Here is a 24791-nt window from a genome sequence, read left to right on the forward strand (position 1 = left end):
TATTTAAAATATTGCATTATAAACATCTTGTAAACAATTTAGATTATTTTTATAATACCCATATATTGACAATTATAAGTGATGCTGAATATAATTATTAGCAATGATTTATCCTAATTATTTGTTTAGAAAGTTAATTTAATCACAATTGTAAGTTTTCAAATGAATTTACTTGTAACAGATAAAAATCAATCTATTTCACTTGTTGAATAAAGATATACTATATATTTCAAATAATGTTGGATTTAAGCACCTTCTTCACATTTTAAGTTATTTTGTAATATTTTTGTATTAAACATATTGAATTTACTCGTAACATATAAAAAATTAAAGCTATTTTACCTGGTGAATAAAAATATATATTTAAAATAATATTGAATTATTAGCATCATAATTTAAATTATTTTTATAATATCCATGTACTGATTTTGTATGTATTTGCTTTGATTTATCTCAATTATATATTTAGGAAGTTAATTTAATTACATTGTTTCAAGTTTTCAAATAAATTTACTTGTAATAAATAAGAATAAATTTATTTTGTTTGTTGAATAAAAATATATATTTAAAATAATGTTGGGTTTTGAGCCTTCTTCACATTTTAGATTATTTTTATATTGAAAATTGTCAGTAACTATGATATATCGTATTTATTTAATTAGAAAATTAATTTAATCATATTTGATATATTCAAATATTACTCATAGCAGTTAAAATCTTTAAAATAATACTGGATTATAAGCATCTTGTTCGGTTTTAATGGGAATTAGCGGTGTTGTCAGAGTGTACTAATTGCATACAACAACTATGTTGAAATTATAACAGCCCATTAATTATTGTACATTGCCGGACATTTTATTCAATTTGTAATTTAATCACTCAATTATTAAGCTTCACTCTATCCCCACTTTATTAAACGAAAATATCCGCAATTTATCAGATCGAATTATATTACGTGCATGACCATATTTATTAGACACCTACAACGTTATAGGTTGATTACGATTAAGACGCAGTGACGGACACGACTGCATCTGATGCATTTAATCACACAGTCCCAATTCTAATTGTTAATTATCGACGTTAATTACAATATATTGATTCACAAATACGTAATACACACTATGTAATACGTAGAGCCCCAACGAACGTTTTATGAGCAATCATCCGATTAAATCGAACGGGTTTCGTCATTATTTTGTTCCGGAAATCTAAACATATCTAATCAGTCTAATTGACTCTAATTAATTGCGTTTTAGGCTTAATAAACAACAACCTACTGTACGATACGTGCAATTTCCCCCCAAAATAGAACGGGCATTATTTGTGCAACCGAAATTACTCGGCTAGAGTTTGAAATGGTATGATGAGGTTTAATATTGTCAAGGCTCTCCGAAGCCTTGGTAGGGAAACGGAAAACTCGCTGAAATATGCCGGCAATATTTTTTATATGCCCGACCTGTTCAGAAGGGCAATTTGGTAGATCGCATTCATATATGTAGAAAAAGGTAGTGCATTTGGAGGAAATCCTCCAATAAAAACCGCATCTTGATAGGGGGAGATTCTTAACGATTTTAAATCCTTCCTACGCATGTCGCTTGCAAAAAAGAATAGGACTATTAAATACTGGGGCTATTTTTCATGGGGGTGCATTTCATTTTGCCTTAAATCTTTTATTAATGGTCGCCTATCAATTTCGGTATGAAATGCGGTATTCAGCACGTGAATTAGCCAATATGGTTTAACTCTGTCGTAACAGCCACTAAAAATCACATTACATAATTTATTCTTTTGCTTTTCTTTAGACATTACGTTCCGGGACGCTTTGAATTATATAAAATGATTCTGGAATTTATTTCCCCAATTCGAAATCCTATTAAATCTTGAAATATGACATTGCTCAAGAGGATCGTTTAAATTACCTCGATAGACCTAAACTATAAATACGTAAAAATGACGCAGACAACTTGAAAACCGTTAATTACACTATTTAGTGACAATGGCGTTTGGTGATTCAAGGAATATGAATCAGAGTGTCCAGGAATAAAAGCGGATAAATTTTATAAGTGTTCCAGTGTAATGACGTACATGCATTCAGTTTCAATAAAGAGTTAAAAGCGGACGCTTTCATCGTTCGTGTTTCAGTAATTTCTAAAACTGCTAATTGGATAGATGGTGAGTTCCAAAGTAGCAATAGCGAAAGATGAAAAACTAATCCTGCGAGCTATAAAAATAGCGGAGCCGGCAACGCGAAATCATTTTATTTCCTTCTAAAATACCGGAAGACGATGGAACTTTTTCATTTCATTAATTATACACGACACTCGAAAGTTTTTTCTGTAAAAATCACATTAGCGTTGCATTTACACTATAAATAATCAAGTGGCTGTAAATTGGCTTCTGCGACCAAGTTCGGAGTGTCCCTCGACACGACGGTAAGTGTATATACGAAAGACTGAATGAACGTAAAGAACACAGAAAGAAGTTTTTTTTTTTTTAAAAAAAAAAAAATGTTCATGAGCAACTGATGTAAAAAGCGATGTATAATAAAAGCCACGTGAGCTTTTGTTCCGCTGAACCGTTCTCAAAAACGAGCTAAACAAGGTTCTCTTCCCTTATTAGACAACTGGGGTGGAGGCAATTGATGAAAAAGGGAAAATTTGCACACCATTCATTTTTAAGTTATCAGATTTTCCCAAAATGACATTCTCAAAAAGAAAATACACTTGCAAATGACAAAAGGAAAAAGTAGACCTGATGTAAATGTACGTTTTCCAACTTTTTCCTCTTTCACGTCAAAATAAATCAGTGTTTCTTTATTAAGTATTATAATATTTAAATTTTTCAAGAAAATTATATGGGATTTTTTATTGAATTGTGTTATTTCCTGTAATTTATTCGAAATAAATTTCCTAATGCATTAATTTAAATAAAAATAATAATACTAATCATAATTATCGTAATATCGTTTATCCACAGTAATAATGCCATATTTATAGTAACTAATTAAAATATATTATAATATATTTTTTTTGATATTGTTTTGTTTACTATGAAAGTGGTCAATCTAATTTTATTCTTTAAAAAATGCATACTTTTTATTTTTCTTTATGGTTTATGGAGAAACTAGAAAAAATGGTTAAGGGTTTATGACTAAATAAGTCAATCGTCAGTCCAAGTCCAATTTTGAATTGACAGAAAATTGGGGACTAGAGATTAAATTTAATTTATAAAAAGGTAATTGTTCTACATAAAAAGTTGATGCAATTATTTTGGAGCAGGTTCCCTTAAACTGATATATGTACAGGAATATATTAAACAAAGAATTGCTTGTATATGTTCTTGTTCTAACTTCTTTTAACATGAAAACGATCTAAAGCACAAATCCAAAATTGTGATGGATTGGTTAAAAGACCAAAGCATCTAACTTTTGTCTTGACCGCCTCAATCTCCAGACAGCAATCCCATAGAAAACTTGAGGTATCACGTTTGTAATCCAGTTCGACACAAAAATTATACTAATTTAAATTAAGTTATCACAAAAAATCAAGAAATATTGTACAGAGTATTAATGTTAAATTAAATAACAGGTTTAATTAGTAAAAATCTCTACTATATTTATGTCTAACTCCAAAATATTAACATTTTATATTATATATTGTTTACTATAATAATGGCCACTACTGTATGTATAAACAAGTGTAATTGTTAATAATTTTATATTTTTAAAAATTTTTGTTAATAAGATTTCGTATTATATGACTTTTTTAAATAAAAAATTTAGTGGAGAAAAAAAGCTAAAATTAACAATATTCATGTTTGTTTTTGAATTAAATAAAAACTGAAAAAAATTTGTTAATAAGTACATATTTAAAATTGTCAACCGTGATTCTTTCCATGTGATGAATAAATAAAGTCTCACGACCTTTTTTGGGGCACGAAAAAAGGAGAAAAAATTAATAGAAAACAGCGGCAGTAGTCGCTTAATGCAACGTGGTCCCCATCCTCCAAATACATTTGCGGAGATAAATAAATAAGTACCTGTAAATTGGTGTGTGTTCGTCCTTGTACCAAACGACCAAATTCACGTCGTCCTTCGGCGCCGGTGACGAAAGGTCGCACGGGATCAGGGCAGTTCCGCCAACCACCGCCGACACGTAGTGGTTCACGGCACCTGTAAAACAAAAACCGTTTTGTTTAAATCAGATTTATATCGGTGGCCATTAAATAAATAAAATTGGATTTGTGTCTTTCGGTGTTGGAACATGATAAATTGTCCCGCTGGATCCGTTACTTTTATATACGTATTTAGATTTATTCATAAATTTTATGCGTTTTTAAAAAATGTGTGCAACTGAAAAGCTATTCTATTTTTTAATAACATCGTGCAATTTTTAAAGGTCTGATTTTAATTAATAATTGACACATTCATTGCGAAGGAAGGTGAAAAAGTGACAGCATTATTGTCGTGAAACAATCGAGATACCTACACAGCAAAAAGTTTTTCTCGTCCTTAATGATTTCCAATTCATATTCAAACAATATTTCTGTTTCTTCGGGGCCGTTAAAAAGCCGCGACTCCATTCAGATCTAAAGTGTGATACATCCTTGAATAAGAACAGCAGACGCCAGCCGAGACAATTCGTGGAAATTCAAATAAAACGGAAAATTAAAATATCCTCGATTCTTTTTCATTGTCTCCACCGTCATACCATAAATTGTCGGAAGGTAGATAAAGCTAAGACTGACATCTGCTTTTTCTTCATAATTAAGTCTTTTGTTTTCGCCGTGTTTAGTATTTGCAAACCAGACCCTAACAAGACTTCTTTGTCTGAGCTTGATGCATTGTCTACATAATTACTTTATCATAGAGGGAACTCTGCAATTGTTTTCGGGGATAATGTAACCTTTACACTATCGTTCGGCGTATGTAAATTATTCAAAATGATGAATGAATTATCAAATTCGTTAGCAAACTTTATGCGTGGAGCCTCAGATTTCTTGATACAAGATTACTATGTATCTCTATCTGCACTCACTTGTAACATTGTCTGTGGTAGTTGTTACATAAAAATTTTAGATTTGTTAAATTTTTACGATTGTTCCAGCCATTTCATAATTAAACTTTCTTAAGAAAAAAGCAAAGATTAAAAAGTTTAATTAAATTCATAAGATCGTTCCAGTTTTACAAGCAATTTATGTACACCCCAACTTTTTTATTTTTATATTTAATAACATTTATTACTATTATTTATTTTATCCGTTGGAAATGTGACGAACAAAATAAACCGAGTGTTTAATATTCCTGAAAATATTTAGATATAAAAATTAACCATATAAAACAGGAAGTATTGAAATATTAAATAGTGTTCACAGCAGCTTCATTCTATGCAATAAGCTTTTCTCTCTAGCAAAAATAAATGTTATATAAATTCATTGTTTTCCAGTTTCCTTTTATTTGGACCGCAATATTACCTGAAAGCAGCGACACTCTTTATAATGGTAATAATAAAGCATATTGCAGTGCAGTTTGTTTGCAGTTGGCTTAGGAGATAAAAACAAGGAACCTCATTTACAATTTCAGGTCGCGGGGTTGGATTTAATTTAAAGATGTCACCTTTTATTCGTAACCGTTAACTTTATGCATTTTCTGGCCCAATAAAACAAACGGGTTGGTGTTATGCAGCTCAGTAAACAACCTGGCAAATATGTTAAATATTTCGCGTTGAGAGCAACACATCTCGATGTTTTATGAAATGGTCTTAACGTTATAATAGTTTATTTATTTTGTTAGTACCGTTTAGGAGAAGTGGTAAGATGTAAAATCCGGTAATTCGGTTTGTTATTTGGTGTGCGCATGTTTGATTTAAATATGTAAAAGGGAGAGAAACAAAAGGACCAATTTTTTATCTGATACTGCTGATCGAATATTTTTGACACCTTTTATATAAAAGTTACGACCTATTCCGTGCGTAAATTTCTATATTCAATGTTATTACCAATTTTATGCGATCCGTTTGTTAACTTGTAAGAATATGGGAAGGATTTTATGACAAATTTTATAGTTTTCCTCTTTTATTAAATTCCATATTCGTTTACCGCTTCGTTCTTTTTTTTTTCTTTGTACTTTCACATAATAATAAATATTGATTTACTAATGATTTCTATTATTGTCGCTCTGTTTAAAACTGTTATAAATGTAAATTTAGAATCATCAATTAATGCTGTGTGTTCCGGTATAAGTAAAGTCAGTAATTTAAGGATATTTTCATTAAACTTCAGTTTCATTAAAATGTCTATTGACAAAACCAACTTCTCGCCTCGCCTATTTACTTAACAATTCAAATAAACCACAATAAAGGGTTAAATTTAAATCGAAACTTATGATACATTCTATCACGCAATACATAAATTGACTGTTCGAAGATAATTTGTTTTTTTTTTTTCATTTGATAAATAATAGATTAAAACTTGACAACATTTAATGGCGATTTAATAAAAATATGTTCCAGGCTTTATAATTGGAAAACGTCCTCCATCCATTGTCATCTATTATAGATACTAAAGCCTAAATTGTGTGATATATCAAACCTTTTGATAAAGCCTTTATAATTAAATTTAAAATCATGACGCAGCTGATATTAATATACCAGAATTTTTAACAGTCATTTGTGGAACGTGATATGTTTTTGTAACATATTCGTACACGTATGTGTAAAGGATGTAGGGAGAACAAAAGTACATACGTTTCCAGAAACAGGATTTCAGTAACTAGAATTCGAAAAATTTTTAATTGAAAATATTTGAAAAGTTGTTTTCAATTTGTTAGTTTAAATAAAGTTAAATAGTTTTGGTAGATTTCACTTTGTTATTTGGGTTAAAATATACGAAGGTAAAGATATATCTAGTACATAATAGCATTATTTTATTCTGCTGTATGTATTAACATTTTAGAAATGTTTATTTTTTAGAAATAAAAAGATAAAGTCTCATTATGTAGTTTGGGAACCAGCGTGTATAATAATGTTTTAGAGGCATATAACAATTGTTCCTGTTCCAACTGAATTTTTATTTTCATTTGAACTATTCATTGACACAAATAAAACTACTAGGTAATCAAATCTGTAAATGGACTGATAACATTTAGAAACGATTTCAAAGGATAGAATTGTTCACCTCTCAACTTACTTCAAATCAACAACGGCATACAATTTAATACATTTAATGGGTAAAAGCTTGTCCGGAAAAATATCTTTACATTGAAATGTTCACTTATACTCGACAGAAATTGAACATTAGTTTTTCTTTTACGTTTACGCTTATTCTGTACTTACATCAATAGAAAAACGACGTTATAAACTTGGTATAATTCCAAAAGGAACAGTTTCGCCGAGCATTCTCCTCGCGAAAGCAAAGAGGAAAGTGCAAAACACCATTGTGTACAGACATTTTCCTCAATCTTATTGTAATTGCGATGTTAGGTGCGAATATGCTTAGTTCGCTATTTCCGGCTAAAATCGAAAATCTGGAATATGCAATTTCGGTTCCGTAATATAGAGCCGTACACGACAGGAACAGAGGAGAATTTCCGAGGCATAAAGGAAGTAGAAGTTTAATATCTGATCGTTCTTTCATTTCATATTTCTGTTTTCCGCCGGCACTTTTTATGTCTTATTAATACGAGCAGCGTTCAGATACACATATGCGGTTAAATCACGGTTAAGGCGGTTTCAGCAAAGCTTATTATATGCATATTAAAATGGTTTTATTGGAAGGTAAAGCATGTAATTTTTCCGTATAATATTATATTTGTTATCGTTAAAAAGACATAAAATTGTAAAATAAATTTTAATGGTACGACGCGACGCATCTCTTACGCCATTCTGACAATTCATAATATTCAGTCCCATTCCGATGCAATATAGAACAGAACTGTACTGTAAATTTTTAATATGTAGGTCAGTTACTCTCTGGAGGTTTATCCGTTACCAGGACCAAGGCGCATTGTTCATGAATTATAAACTACAGGAACCGTACGTGGAGTATTATTTAACGACGGCCACATTTCGGTTTTGTCATTAATGGGACTTTTTTCTCGACGACTTAAGGAATCGGCACAATTTCTAATGCAATTGTATATTAATATATTTATTATATTATAATTATAAATATGTCGCAATTCTTTAGGCTAAAGCTTTTTATAGTTTTTGTTTTTATTGTCTTTGTCTGTTTATTATAACATAGTCATTGATGTGAAATATTAAAACTATATACAGTACCAGTCAAAAGTAAAGCAATGCCGTTATAAATCATTTAATTTTAGTTTTTCTTTAGTAGTTTATGCATACGGCGGTTAGTTAATACTAAGTAAAGTTAGATAAAAATGGAGGACGAGCTTTGACGAATGATCTTACAAATCTTATTGTTTCGAAGATTTAAATTGCGTCGTAATTAAATTTAAATCGAAATATTGTGTCAAGAACAACTCGTGCCTTTAACTCCAGACAACAGTAGCATCACTTCCTAAACCTGGACCATCGAAAAAAATCAACAATTTTGACGATCAGAGGATTTTAAGAGCATCCAAAAGCGGCTCGAATAAAGCTGACGAAGATTTTAAGGCTGAATATTCACATTTGGGAGTGTCTGCAAGAACTATAAGGCAAAAGCTGGAGCTGGAGCTGCCAGATTCCAGTCTGCATGGTACTGTACTTATACTGGTGTAAAAAAAAGTGGAAAACCGTATTGTTTTCTGATGAAAGTAAATTTAATTCATTTTCATTAGGTGGAATTCGATGGATTAGACGTCCAGTCAACAATTTAGCATGGTGGAGGAATAACGGTGTGGGACTCATTTTCTGGATTTGGAATGGGACCATTAGTAAAAATAAATAGAATAATGGTAGGTTTTAATATTTAAATATCCTTACCAACTGTATGCTGAGAAAAATATGCCTTTGTCGTGGATTTTTCAGTAAGATAATGATCCGAAGCATACAGCCAAAGTTGTAAAATGCTTCTTGCTTCCAATAATGTAAATCTTATGAAGTGGCTAGCCCCGATCTAAACCCCATAGAAAATCTATCGAAACATGATAGATCTTAAAATGAAGAAAGCTCACTGAGGCAAATTTCATTGAATTGTTAGAAGCTATTAATAATATTAAGAGATATTTTTTTAAGCAAGAGATTGACAATGATTGTTCCTTCCATGAAAAGAAGACGTCGAAAGGTAATAAAAATAATGGATATGCTACTAAATAAATATTAATAGAAAATATTAAAAACCTAGGTATTTATTTTGTTGCTTTATTTTTAACTCAATTATATATAGCTGATAAAAGGTTTAATTTAATTAATTAATTTAGTCAGGATTCAGAATTTTTTTTGTTAAAAATAAATTTGTTACTTTACTGTTCTGGTACTGTACATTAGACTGACTGACTGTTAAAAATTAAATTTCTTTTGATGAGAAAAAACTAGGATTTTTTTTATTTCATTAATAAATAAAAAAAAATAAAACATTTATTTCTTGAAATTTTAATGTATAAAATAAAATGGAATATATATAAGGTATTTTTTCTTTTTTGTGAAAGAGTATGGTAATAAAAGGCCATAAATCCAATCATATATCATGGCACATCACATTAATGAAATAGATTTTGTAATTTATATATTCACAGTGTGTCTTTTGAAGTGTGTAATTTAAATAATTTCAATGATCAAAATACTAATGGAAATATATTAAAACAAATATATTATCAAAATTTTAAGTTTTAACAAAGAATGAAATTTCCTGCATAAATTAAATAAAATAGAACTTTTAAACTTAATAAAACTAATATCAACTGGTCAAAATAAGACATATTGAAAACATTTTGAATTCTATTTGACCTAGGAAATTAAAATTATCAATTTCAAAAGACGAACAGTGTATATATAGATTTGAATTTTTATTATTCAATTGATTTTGAACTTGAATTCACAAAATTTTCAACGCTCTGTTTCGGGTTAGATAAATAGAAAAAATTATTAGAAAACGTTATTCATAATATTATTCTGTCGAGTTTGACATTCAAATTCTTTCCCTTATCGATTCCACATGACAAGAAAATAATCATAATTATTTCAATATTTATATTCCAAAGTCAATTCAAAATAAACATACAATATTCATGAATTGCGACAGAAACGAAATATATTTTTAAATTATAATATGATTGGGTAAATTTTTGTTTGAATAGTAGTTGTCAGTAGAATATTACAAATATTAAATATAACATTTTATATATAAAAAATGTATTCAAAATAATGAGTACCTAACTCAAATAAATTAATAACATTACTAAACATATTAGATAACCAATAGGCGTAACTGTCTACTGATTTGATTTATTAGCGTTCATTATTGAGGAAGTTTGTTAAGCTTTTATTTACAACGTTCGATATCAAATCCCGAAATGCGCCATATGAAAACATAACTTGCTTTATACAGGTCCGCGGAAAGTAGTAAAAGCTAAAAAGGACGGAGCGGAGAGCGGCCGTTGGAATTTTATAGAAGAATTTCGTTCGAAGAACACGGATTGATTTTAGTTCACCTGCTTGGCCAGCTTTTACAATATTATCTTTATGAGATATTCACCCGAGGAAGTATTAAATTTTCTGCTTGTCCCCACTTGTTCGCGTCGAAACTTATGCTATCTAGCTGCACAAATTTTATTACTTCGTGAAATTTTTACTCGCGCGGGATTCATCTCCGGAGAAGCGGGGCCTCATACATTAAACATATCCTGTCCGGCTCTGCAACGGCCATTATTTACAAATAAATAGGATTTTAGTTTATAGAAGTAAAATGTCACGTTAATAAGTCTGTTTGTGGTTGGTCATGCGGTTCGTGTTTGACTTTGTGTGTGGGACGTTTAGTAAATATTTTCATGTCAAATCATGAATATTACCACATGGAATTCTCATTTGAAAATTCCTGCTCAAATTTGTCATACAATAACGCATACGATATGTTTATTTTTTTCGATTGTATTATTTATGGTACATTTTTTTCGTTAGATTTATGCCAATAAAAAAAGCAGTTTCGACATTAAGTACACTGCACCGCAAAATTATGGAATACTATAATCAGAATTTTAACATTTTTCAAATTAAGTTTATTCACACCAATAGTATTTCTACAACGTGCGTTGATGACCTTTTGATAACGTCGCCTCATACTTAAAATTAATGTTTATATGACATCCTGATCAATAACCTCCCAAATTTCTATCTTTCCCTTTAGTTGGTTTAAAGTGTTTGGTGGTGGTTGAAGTGCTCTATTTGTCTCCCGTAGATGTTCAGTCGGACTGAATTTCGGACTTCGAGCTGGCCAGTTCATCAGCGGAATATTTACCTCATCAAGGTACTCTCTGACAATTCTAGCAGTGTAAAGTTGATCATCGTCATGCATAAAAATAAAGTCTTTACTAATAAATGGAGCAAAGGGTACAACATGAAATTCTAGGATTTCCCTTATATACCTATCATCCGTTAAACTTCCACCAGCAATGACAACCAGTTCCCTGCCTGCAAACTAATGCCTCCCCAAACTATTGTTGCTCCTCCACCAAAAGTTAGAGATTCAGTTATATTACATTGAGAGTAACATTCTCCTAGTCGTCTATATACTCTACAACGATCATCATTATTTAAAGAAAACTTAGACGAATCACCAAATAATACATGACTATGCTCAGCTTCTCCCCAATGAAGATACTGTCGAGCGAAATTCAGTCGATCCCTGTGATGTGTTGTAGTCAATAAGGGACCTGTTACAGCACCGTACGGGGTTACTTCGTCTTCCTTTATTCTTCTCCTTATGGCGTCCTGGATTATTTTTATATTATAAGTCAACGAAAATTGTTGCTGAGGTATAGTCCAGGTTTTATTTCATTGGTATCCGTTTCGTAAAATCATTTACTCACTTTTGAAACAGCTTATTGTGTCACATTTAGTCGATGTGATATCTCACTTTGAACTTTTCTTTCTTCATAAAGAGCAACGGCTTCTTGTTGCTCTGTTGTTCATTTTAAAGATTTTAGAAAGTAATCGTAAACCGTAAAATAGTGTTACAAGCGCAAAACTAATTGTTTTAAATTAGAAGAAATGTCGATTTTAGTTTAGTTAGTGTCAAAGCTAATAATTTAAAATTGCATGTTAAGAAAAGATATTCAACTTTAGTAAATATTCTATAATTTAGTGGCGTAGTTTATTTTTATAATCGATGATGACAATAATAATGAGACAATAAGAATAATAATAATTCCCCAAGACAATATTTTAATTAGTTAAAGTTAAAACATAAAATATAAATTCAAATATTCGTAGTAATAGTTTTTTTATGCAACTGTTTCTTGACAAATGTACGAGTTGCAAAATATTCTGAATAATTAACGAAAACAAACGTGGTGCACTAGCCGAATCAATTATGGACGACAAAAACCGGGGCTGCGTGTCGAAAAACATTGTCATATAATATTAAAAACCCAATTATTGCCTTTCCCTTTGAGCGACAAAACAAAATAAAGCCAGCCAAACAAAAACCGTACGTAACTAATGAAGTCGGCCGTGTAATTTACATGATACCGGCAGATCGTATTTTAAAAAAGTGCACTAAAAGCACCAGGAGGAACAGCCGATCACTTAAAAAGCAACGAACGAGAACTCCGACGGCGCTTTTATTTGACTGCATTTTAGAGCAGTGGGTGGGCTAACACATCGTAAAACTGCAAAAGGCGGCCGGAGCCTTTTCATAGTCATTTCGCCTGACCAACGCAGAATGTCCCTCCTTTTATGAACGCTGCGAGAGGATTTTAAATTTCAAAGTGGTTTTTTAAAAATTATATGTTCTGGACGTGTCACATGCTCAAATCACGGGTCAACTAAGGGCATTTAATTTCACCTGAAAAAAAATCACTGCCGACTCTCTTTCATTCGGTAGATCCATTCCACTTTTGTAAGGATATAAATTTATGATACACACTTACTTTGGAAAAAGAGTGTTAAAAATGAGTTCGGTTTGAATTTAGCCACTGGGCAGTGTGAAAATGCAGATAATTACAAATCAGTGTAATTTAACAATATAAAATATTTCAATGGAATTACATTTTGACACTCTATTGAAAAAATATAAATCGTTATGGGCCAAAAAATGAAAAATATTTTTAAGGGTGATATTTATTTTCTATAGAAATAAACCATATTTTTACAATTATAAAATTTCACAATATAAATAAATTAAACTCAACTTCCCTTTAAAATATTTTATTGTGTTTATAAATTTAATTTAATTTCTATAACTTTAAAATATATGTTTATAAAAATTTATTAAAACAAATTCGTTTAATTGCAATTGTTACGAAAATAATGAAAATTTACTGGCCATAAAATTGTAAAAAATGTAGTTAATAATAATATTTTTTAATTTCCCGTAAGTCTCATGTCAAGTAATTGGCCTTAAATATTAATACTATTATTAATACTATAAGTAATTGTAGTAAAAATAAAAAAAAATATTTAAAAATTGTTTATTCTTTACACATATTTTAGCAGAGTTAATACAATTATTTTTCTAAAATAGATTTTAATGGTCCTCCAGAGAAATATAAGTTAATCATTTTACCAAAAATAAATAGAAACGAAAGGTAAAAAATATTTTTAATATATTAATATTTATTCCTTAGAAATGAAATGAATAAAATTAACCTTAATTTCTCTTTAAAATATTTTATGGTATTTATAAAAAATTAATTTTAAATTTTATATAAGTTTCTAACACAAATTTATTTAATTGCAATGAAAGTAATATAAATTCAGTAACCACAAAAATGTAAACGAAAGAAAATGTGTATTTAATAATTGAATTTACTTAAAAATCAATTACCATTTACATACATTTTAGTAGAAGAGAAAAACAACTTAATCACTTTACCAAAAATAAATAGAAAAGAAAGGTAAAAAATGAAAAATATTTTAAGGGTGATATTTATTCCATAGAAATGAACTATATTTTTACAATTATAAATTTCACATCATAAATTAAACTCTACTTCTCTTTAAAATATTTTATTACATTTATAAAAATTTAATTTTAAATTTTATATAACTTTAAAATATATTTTTAATAAAGTTTCTGACACAACATTCATTTAATTGCAATTGTTATGATAATAATAAAAATTCAATAGTCACAAAAATGTACAAAAAGAAAATTTGTACTTAATCATTTTAATAAATAATTTTACATAAAAATGTGTGGTTTATACACAAAATTTATTTTAATGGTCTAGTGTCAAAATTCAAATTTAATTTTAAATTTTATATAACTATATTGTTGATAAAGTTTCTAACACAAATTCATTTAATTACAATTACATTTAATTACAATTGTTATGAAAATAATAACAATTCAGTAATCAGAAAAATGTAAAAAAATTGTATTTAATTAATTAAATTAAATTAATTTTAATAAATAATTTTACTTAAAACTCATTTTTCATATCAGAAGAATGTATGTTAATACAATTATTTTTGTAGGTTTATACACAAAATAGATTTTAACGGCACTCGAGAGAAAAATAACTTAATCATTTTACCAGAAATAAATAGAAAAGTAGCTGTTTCATTTCAATTACAGAACGATAATAAATGTTTGCATAGTAATTTACCCCCGAACTTTGTAGTCAGCGGTATGATGTTAAAAGTTTTAATGATAATAAATTTTATTTTTGACTTTTATTTAATTTATTTAATAAAAAAGCTCTTTAAACAGTAATTGTAATTTGTATTTATGCATGTATTAACATTCTCTGCGTACGTGTTAATCAGTTGAGCCAAGTAGCCGATTGATTTATTGAATACGGGCAAAGTGCGGCTTTTTTGCTCATTACACTTGTGGTGTTGATTTTGTCTAAAATTGCACATTAATAGAGCTGCAAGTACCATTTCAATGGAAATCCAGTGCTGTAGTGGTCATTCAGACGACTGAATATTCTATTGATATCCGCAATGTTATGCAATATATCATTTTGAGTGACATCGATGAAATAATTTGTGGGCCTATGCGTTTCAGAATTTGATTCGTATTACAATAATTGCAAACACGTACGATTGTCTATAATGTCGGTATATCGACTGTTATACGGACGAAAGCTTTAATGACAATTGTGCGACCTTTTGCCTGTTGTCGTTTAATTCTTGATTATGCAGTTTTTTTGCCAGGCATTGCGGATAAATAATTTTTCCAATAGAAACAACGTTCGCTGATAATTTATAGGGATTATTATGTATTATTGAGGGAGTAAAAGCCACGTCATATTTCCTTGTTAGCAAACAAATCCGGAAACATTTTATCGGGTTTTACTTTGAAACAACACAATTATATTCAACCAAATAAATTAAATAATCATTGCTTTGCATTCGCCATTATTACGAACTGTTGAACGCGGCTCCTTAAGATATACAAACCGTAAGAAAATAGATTCTCACCTGTAACAAAAGAACAACAACCAATTAGTTACACATTTTAATATTAATTCAGGAAATTAAAATTTCGGATATTCACTTAATTTAAAAGTAGACGTGACTGCATTAATAATAAATTATGGATTCGTGATACTAAATTGTTCATCTCACGTTTCTTCGCATGATTCTCTTTGATAAATTCACGTGGATTATTGTTTTTAATGGAACAACTCATCTGTAAAATGAATATTCACGTTAAACTTCTCTTGTTCGAGGACAACAATATTTACCTTTCACATAATTTCGTATTTATATTCATAAATCAAAGAAAACAGAAATACATTTCGTACAACAGGAATTCATGATTAATTTATTGGATTTGGACCCGTTCTTTGCATATATTTCAACGTTTCGCTCGTTATAATATAAAATATGGGACAACGTTTACCATCATCTCACAAGACAAATTCCAATTTATTTCATTTTGTTTTCGTTATTGTATGTTTATTATGACGTCCGAGATGGCGGGGACATTAAATGTGGTAACGGTGTTTGTTCTATAAATTAAGCGCAACGGTGAACTAGGAAATGTGTTGCAATTCAATAATTAAGGCGTCTGAAGTGCGGACGCATGGTAGCTGGCTGGCCACCCTTTGATTAAAAACGTGCATATAAAAAAGTAATTAATGTTTATAAATTTTATTTCGACCGCGACCCCAAAGAACCCCGACCAGAAGCTCGTGATTCCATGTGTAGTTTATTGTGGCACTACAACCCCGTAGAACTTAATTAGGAAATGCCCGTACGCGAACTAAATTATGGCCAGTACCCACTTGCTTTACAAACCATATTGCGAAAATTACACGTTGTAAGTTCAATGTGACATTAACTCGGTATATAAATTAGATAAACTTGTCATGTCGCCGACACTGCCATGATTACTAATTAAATGCGCGATAGTTCTCGTCGGGAGGGCGAAAGTATGTTTTGCGGCCGGTTTTAATTGAATTTTGATACAAAACTTGAAAACTGATTGCCGCCATAAACGAGTGCAGAATATCTGCGTTAGCACGATTAAATAAATGACTTGAAATATAACGTTTTTCGCCCTCTGTAGCTGACGTCGTTAGGACCCTCCGTGGATGAAAGACCGGTTCAAATATGAAGTTAGTGTTAACTGAAGGTGCAGGTGCTGCATTAACGTAATCCATTTAAGTGGATAATAACACTACGCTTATTGCCTACTTGTCAATGCTTATTAATTCAATTATCACGGTCTAATCTGATTTAATAGTAGCATCGTCTTATCTGAATTATTAGTGGCGACAATGTTGTTAAACTAAATTTGCGTAATTTAACTTTTGTTTGATATTGATGTAGTGCCGATATTCTTTTAATTTTTCTTCATCCAAATCGGTAATCCACAAAATTACAATCCTGTTTATCACTATAAATCCCCCGACTGTTTATAATTTCAATCGGGCAATAACAAAGCGCTCTACAGGCCTGCACGGGATTATAACAAATTAAACAACATGCCCATATTTAATTAATTAAATTCGAACATAATTTACACAGTATTTGTGTTAGTTACACTAACCTCAAAATTGATTTATTATGAAAAACTTCATCGGGTTTCAATATTTATGTGCCGTAAACTATTCGGTGTGCTCGTTGAAATTTAGTGTAGGCAATAAAAATTAACAGCTATGTAAATAGTATTGGTTGGCCCAATGCACAAAGTGTAAATATTGTTCACACATATTTAATTATTTCATCGTGTTTATAAATTTTAAAATTGATAATGTACGACGATCAAAAACTGATGCCCCTCATAAATGGTTATGACCTCAATCTTAGTTAAGTGGGTAATTTAGGCTTACCAAGTTTTGGACGTAATTAATTTAATAAATAGTTATCACAATATTGTTAGATTAACGATTTACCATTAGTCTATATTTAAAATCTAGTCAAAATAGCATTCGAACGACACAATAAACAATAATATTAACTTTAATTAATTTAATTCAATTTAATTTATAATCAAATGCGATCGTAAAATAACACAACATAAAATACACGGAAAGCTGCTTATCCACGCAGTTTTGTTCATTTAAGTTCTAGCTAGTTTAATTTACCAGAAAACGTTTTGATTAATAGCTACACATTGCGATAAAAGGAAAGAAACATTCCTAATAATTTTTGTACATTCCACCGTGGATGGTGAATTAAGAAGAAAAAGCATTTTCTTTTGTGGAAAAAAACTGTAATAATCCGCAATTCCCCACAGTTAATTAGCGCCGAAAGATAATTTAGACAAAACATTTTTATTGGGCACAAACGTGCACAAATCGGCTCGTGATTTTAATTTAAAAGCGCATTTATAGATTTTCGTGGATACGCCGTCCCAACAAAATTCTACAAATCGACTAGGATTCCGTCGGCCGGGACGCGGAACGCATCGGGGACTTTTAAATTGCATAACTCATCAAAAATGTAAACGGCTAAAAAATGACGGGAGTCGGCTCTCGAGAACGATCTCAATTTATATAAGGTATACATAATGGAGAGGATCGTGGATGCAGAGGACGGATTTCGACTAATCTAGATTACTGAAAGTTTTACAGACCCTGGATTTCAGGATAAAACCTTTCCAGATATACCTACCGCGGTTCGGCTGATATATTATGAAATTAAACTCGGACAAAACACCAACAGGACCGTTTAAAAAATCACCCCGATAAAATTGCCTTGGTTAGAGTTAAACGTATTGTAAAATGCAAATTTAATGTTTATGTACCTGAACTCCCCTACTAATTGATGTTGCTATTGTGTTTTATTTCGTGGGCTACGCGCCACCGGAAACTAGACGATTAGATGATTACGGCGAAAATCGTTTCGATTCGCAATTAATTGAGTTAGGAAAAGATCGCGGGGACAAAGATTTACCTGTTTAAAGTCCAACATCATCAAAATTACCATTTCTAATTTTTTTTATATTTTATAGTATCTAGTTAGGTTAGTTTCTAAAATTTCTCTAAAATTATTTAAAACATATAATAATATACAGTGGTGGTCAAAAGTATGGAATAATTTAACAATATTGCATTTTTTTTTTTTTTGTTAATTTCGGTTTATTCAAATATTATTATACAGATTTCTGTCGGGTTGAAATGAATTCAGTTGTGGAATGACGGGTAGAAACAAATATTCATCAGAAAACACATCATCAGATTTTCATAGTGAATTTCTCAAAGTACTGTTTCAAAATTTTTGAAATGTAGGTCAATGTAAAACACGTATACAGATGTGGTGTCCACCAAAAATAAACCCAAAGGTAGATAAAAGCCCCAAACAGACATAGGTAAAAATCTGACAAAATCATCAAATCAAATTAACCAGGAAATATCACAAGATTTCAGTACAGATATTTTTAATCGAACTGTGAGACGTCGGTTTTATGAAGCAGGACTATTTGGATGCACAGCTGTGAAAAAACCTTATCTATCCAAACGAAATCGTAAAATCCGAAAGGAGTTTGCCAAGAACAATGAAAACAAGTATAAGTTGTTTGAGACGGAAGTCAATAGTAAGGAGGCCAGAGACTATTTTAAATACAAAATACCAACAGTTAAAGACTGTAGTGAAAACATCATGGTATGGGGATGTTGTTCAGAATCTGGTACTGGTTTCATAGTACGAATAGTACGTTTCAACAAGATAACGTACATCTAGACTTGTAAAAAATTGGTACCTGGATCAGGTGGTGAACTGAAAATATGTGACTACAACTGAAATTAAAAATCCGACAAAGAAACATCACCCACAAAGCTTGTGGAAAGTTATACAAGAAGAAGAAGCAAACTGTCGAAGTGTCACAATTGTGTTGACTCGGTGATCAAGCGATGTCAAGAAGTTATTAAATAAAATGGTTATGCTATCAAATATTAAATAAATGATGACCATAATCTTTGGTTCAACCCTAACATCCTTCAAAATACGTATAGAATTGAAACTAACATTTCAATTTTGTTTTCAGATTAAAGAGCTAACTAAATCAAGGGACAAAATATGAAAAATATCTGAAAATATCAGATGCTGATAATAATTAGTTTTCACAATCAGTATAATGTTACTGCTTAAAACATTTTTAAAATTGTGCAGTCATTAGTGAACTAATTGTGAGACTTAATAGGTTAAATCGCCATTTGATATTCAGGTTTCAGAAAAATATAATTTTGAATTCTGTTAGGGACGGGAGGATGCGACATTTAATGACACACTTTTTCATATAAATTGCTTTAATTAATTTTTCTAGGCTAGAGGAAGAATAATAAACTGTGCCTGGTAATATATATTATAATTCTTATGGAATACATAGTTTTTGTGTCTTCAGTCGTTTGAGTTAATATTCATTAAAATAGTCTCGAAGACGATTGTAAATAACAAAATTACATAGATGTTTCCATCTCAAATAGACGCACTGTATGAAAGTATTTAAATATCAGACAGTAAATGATAACAAAGACAGATAATGTAAGGTTAAAATGAATGATGAAGAAATGAAACAATGTTAGAATGTGGAGAAATGGCACATTTTATGTTTACCCGATGAATATTTAATTATCGATTAAAAAATAATTTGGATAATTTCCGTTATCGCCAGCGACTTATAATATAAAACACATAGAAACCTTTGAGATAAAAGCCGTTTTATACTTAAACTAAAGGATGGCGATAGGATAAAATCTGCCCAGTAAAATGTAATGAGCCAAGAGCCCATAAAATTAAATACCTCTATGAAATGGTGAAGCTCTGCAGAAATTTAATCTTTCATTATAGCTTACAGTGTTGTGTTAAAATATCTTTGTGTGACTTTAAAAAACCAATAACACTTTCGCTAATAAGTTATTAAGTTTTTTTTTAATTAATTGTTACGTCGACCATGCCCAAATTGGAATATAATAAGACGAAAAATAAACATAAAAACAATTTAATAAACAGGCTCGCTTTAAGGATAAATATTTTTATGATAATTCCGAGGCGAGTCGGAGACTGGAGAACGTCGAAACATCTTAATAACCGTAATTAATGAGTGCCGGGAATTTCGAGTTCGTATTATTCAAAATTTGTAAGCCTTACAATCGGTAACAGTTGCTTTTAAAACTGCGACATCAATGATTTAGTGGCGCATTTTGCTTGACGCATTAACGGCATTTCCAATATTTTACACGGCGATAATTTAGAAAACCGTGGCCCGTATTTCATTGTGCGAGTGGTAAAAATGGCGCATCGTAAAAGAACACCGTATTTTTGTGTAATAAAGCCAAACCGAAACGTCTATATAAAATTGCACTTAACAGGAGTACGTTCGATTTTAATGTGTGGCGCGGGAAACCGAATTTGTAGCTTCGACGGGGTGAGTAAATCTGTTCCGCATTTATTGGCCGAGGAAATTTATGTAACGTTATATGTTTCCGTAATAGTGGGAGATAATCGGTAATGGTCGAGTTTTCCTTAAAACCCGATAATCGAGTTCTGTTTTCGTAAACTACACTTATATGGACATCTTTATTTCGAGCGGAACGAGCCCATCATTCTTAATAACTATTGCTAAGGACGTGTTGCTGCGTCGTTAATTTTTGCCCTTAATAAAAATGATATCGAATAAATGGATTATATATCACATGTACAAAAACAATAATAAACATCCTAACCCATCAGGTACCGAAAATACATGTAAAATAATACAAAAACGATGCGGTGAAATGTTTGTTAATAAATTTATATCTGAAAGTTTGAAACAACATACATGAAAATACATCATCATTACAAAAAATACAAAACAATACTACGGATTTCGGAAAACATACAGCAACATTAATCAGTTGTTATTATAACAGTTATTATCTATGACTCCAATAACACATAACGCTAAAAAGATACAGTATCGGACAAAACTAGAGCGATTATCTTAAATATTAAATAAAATGTTTAAAAATTAAATTATAAAACATTTATTTATCCCCGCTACTTTATTCCTCTTAGTTGATTTATGTCCCATACGTTCAGTAGGAGAGAAACAGTTTTTATTCAATTATTTCTAAAAACCAAATTTGTTACTATTGTATCCTATAATTCAGGAAGATCGCAAAAAATTATAAGCGTTCTGTTTCTTGTATCAAAACAAGTGGTAACAAATATAATGTTCATGAAGGTGTAGAGAATCGAAAACGAGGTGGTCGAAACTTGAAAACCTCCAAAGCATAAAAATTCTTATTAGAAATGAGGATGAGCCACTCAAATTTTAAGACATTTGGAAGATACATCAATTAGTTCGAGGACAATTCAGCATAGGATAGTAGAAGAGCTGCCAGGAAGACGTCCAACAAAAAATCTTGTCTTTCAAAAAAGAATCGGGAAGCAAGACTTTTGGCACATAGGCATCGAAACTGGACAGCAAGAGTTTGTTTTTCCGGTTTTAGTATGAGTCCGATTCACAAAATAAAAGGCAAAATGGATAGTTTTGCGTATCATAACAGTGCGTGGTCAGCTCAATTTCCCGTTTTTAATCCAACAGATATGAGGATTAGAACAAATTGCATAACAAATAAAGCAAATTTGTTTAAACAAATCAAAAATGATTGGTATAATATAGACGAGCAAATAATTTCCAGTCTAATATCGTTTATGCCAAAAAAATGTTACGATGTCATTGCCAATAAGGGATACTGAATGAAATATTAAATAATTTCGTCGTGATAAAAATAGTTGATTCTCTAGTTTTATCTTTATTTTTTTAAGTTAACGTAAACTTGAAATATTTCGTCAATAAATAACATAATTTATATATGTGTGTTTTATTATTTAATGAATCAAAAATCAGTTTCGTAAGTATATATTGTTTAATATTTAAACAAAAATTATTATATTATATTATTATAATTTTGTCCGATACTATACATTACATGTTTTTAAATTTAAATGCAAAGTGACCATTCCGTATTCGACTTGGAGATGGCGCCGATGAAAGGTGGTAAAAAACCGATTATTAATGTATTCAAGTAATTAATGATGAACACTCTAAAGTGCGGAAACACCCTTTAATTCACTTAAATATAATCTACTTCCCCGTACAACACGTTAGATACAAATTAGACGGTGTCAAGCCAGAGGATTTATAGAAACAAGTTTCATGGCGGCATTAAAATTTACGGCGTCAATATGTAAATGAAAACTATTCGATTAGTAACGAATTTAGTTGGAAGGGAAAGAAGCCGGGCCAATACGTTATCTGGAAAACGGCATCGTTCGCCTTTTTGCAAGGAACATTAATCCCAAAACTGCAATTTGAAATTGATTGCAAGATTTGAATATTCCACGGTATCATGTATAACAGAAAACAGATTTGTATGGTGATGTATTTACAATTCATACTGTAAAAGGTTTGCCGTACGTTGCAAAGTGAATATTGACAATTAATCTAATATTACTGATTTCATTAACAAAAGTTTGAAATATTACACCAGATTTACATTTTAATTCAACTGGAATTTTATTAAATAATCTGGTATGCTAAACATTAATTGTAAATGTTCAAGTATTTTGAAAATGATTGATTGATTACATATTAATTGTAGTTAATACATATTCAATATTAATTTACATTTTGCGCACAAATATTTGTTATTATATATAAAATTTCGCATTATTATTAATTCAATTAAATTTGTAAAGATTTTATCAATATCGGACTGAAAAAAAGGCACAAAACTATTCAAATAATTTTTAATCAATCAAAACATTTTGAAACGTATCAATAAAAATCCCAATTAATATAAATCGTTAATTTTAAATCGGTTAGTTGAGATTTGAAGTTAGTTGATTACAGTTTCAGCAGTTTAAATTGCAAATATTAAAAATCTCCCAATTTAAACCTGAAGCGTGCAATTTTGGAAGAGCTAGCTCATAATGAAATTCTTCTGTAATTTAAAAAATTTTTCAACTAGTATTCGCATTTAACTTTCACGTTTTCCATTTACACCAATATAGATTTTTCTCATTAGCGTGACAAATAATGAACTGCGTCCGACGAATTAATTATTTTTCCCTTTCTTTGTGCCATTATCTAAATGTGTGTGATTGATCTGATAAATGATTTGTTCGTTGAAAAGCGTAATCGAAAGTATTCTCGTTAAATATTACAGGATAAAAATCTGCAGGAGTTGCGAGTGGTAATGCGTAATTTTCCGGCATTAAAAGCATTGTGCATCGAACAGATCCATAAATATTAACTGATGGCATCAAGAGGCATGTCACACGTTTATACTGAAGGCGTAACTAAAATCCCATCATTAACCTTTACGTCTATGAAATTAGATACGATAAAGGTCATGCAAAGCGGCAGTAACTTTTATTCCATGTTTAATTAAGAAATTTTAATAAAGGAAAGCCCATACGACCGCCGCCTTATTGATTGTGCGTTATAGAATTTTATAAAATGTAAATAAACAGTTTGTGCTTTTTTATTTATGTTGCATGTTATTTGAAAGTATTTGTATGAAACTGGGCTGTGTGACAATTTAAATATGCGCTATTACGATTTTATCTCACAAGGAAAAAGCAAATTATTGTTTCTTTTCACAAATTCATGTGCGTAGCCGGTCGACGGTGAATAATTCTTTATAATCCTTATTACGCAAAACGCAGACATGCTAGTATTTCTAATGGTTTTAAACTATTCACGGTAATTTCTTACGACAACTCCATCGAAAATTCCGCAGCAATATTAAATAATGAAGGAAGAACTTGGACGGACTTCAGAGAAATTTTAATGTACAGGGAAAAGGGTAAAAATACAAAGCATCAAATCGAGTTTATGCTGCCATAAATAATAAAAAAACGTAGGCGCCGAATGTTTAGAAGCCCGACGAATCTGGCTGGCGCATTTCTCCTTAAAGACGCGGGGCGGTCGACTGTGGCAGCCAAGGTCGTAAAATCCAATGAGAATCGCGGGGGCCCGCTCCACCAAAGGGGACATATTCTTTCGCGGAATGCGACACATATGGTGATGCCGAGCGGGCGCATTTCAAATTTGCCACTCCGGGGAGATTCCACTCACTATTTGTCACTTTAAGAATTGAAAGATTCACGCGTCATATACTTTTACAGTGGGATCGTGTATGGAAAATTTACCGAGTATTTTATATTTAATAAGTGCATAAATCGTGCCGGGGGATCGATACGTTTGCAATTTATGGCCGGACGGTTTTAGATGTACAA

At 30.6% G+C, this 24791-nt stretch overlaps 1 protein-coding gene across 1 annotated transcript in view; it reads right to left on the bottom strand.

Annotated features, from left to right (window-relative positions):
* LOC109594988 (synaptogenesis protein syg-2) overlaps nucleotides 1–24791 on the bottom strand; it is a 237618-nt gene that overhangs the window by 88892 nt on the left and 123935 nt on the right. Inside the window, exon 4 of the mRNA XM_020010259.2 lies at nucleotides 4042–4174. Coding sequence (XP_019865818.2) covers nucleotides 4042–4174 — 133 coding nt within the window. The remainder of the gene's footprint in view (nucleotides 1–4041; nucleotides 4175–24791) is intronic.

Source organism: Aethina tumida, chromosome 1 (genome assembly GCF_024364675.1).
Source record: "Aethina tumida isolate Nest 87 chromosome 1, icAetTumi1.1, whole genome shotgun sequence".
NCBI lineage: Eukaryota > Metazoa > Arthropoda > Insecta > Coleoptera > Nitidulidae > Aethina > Aethina tumida.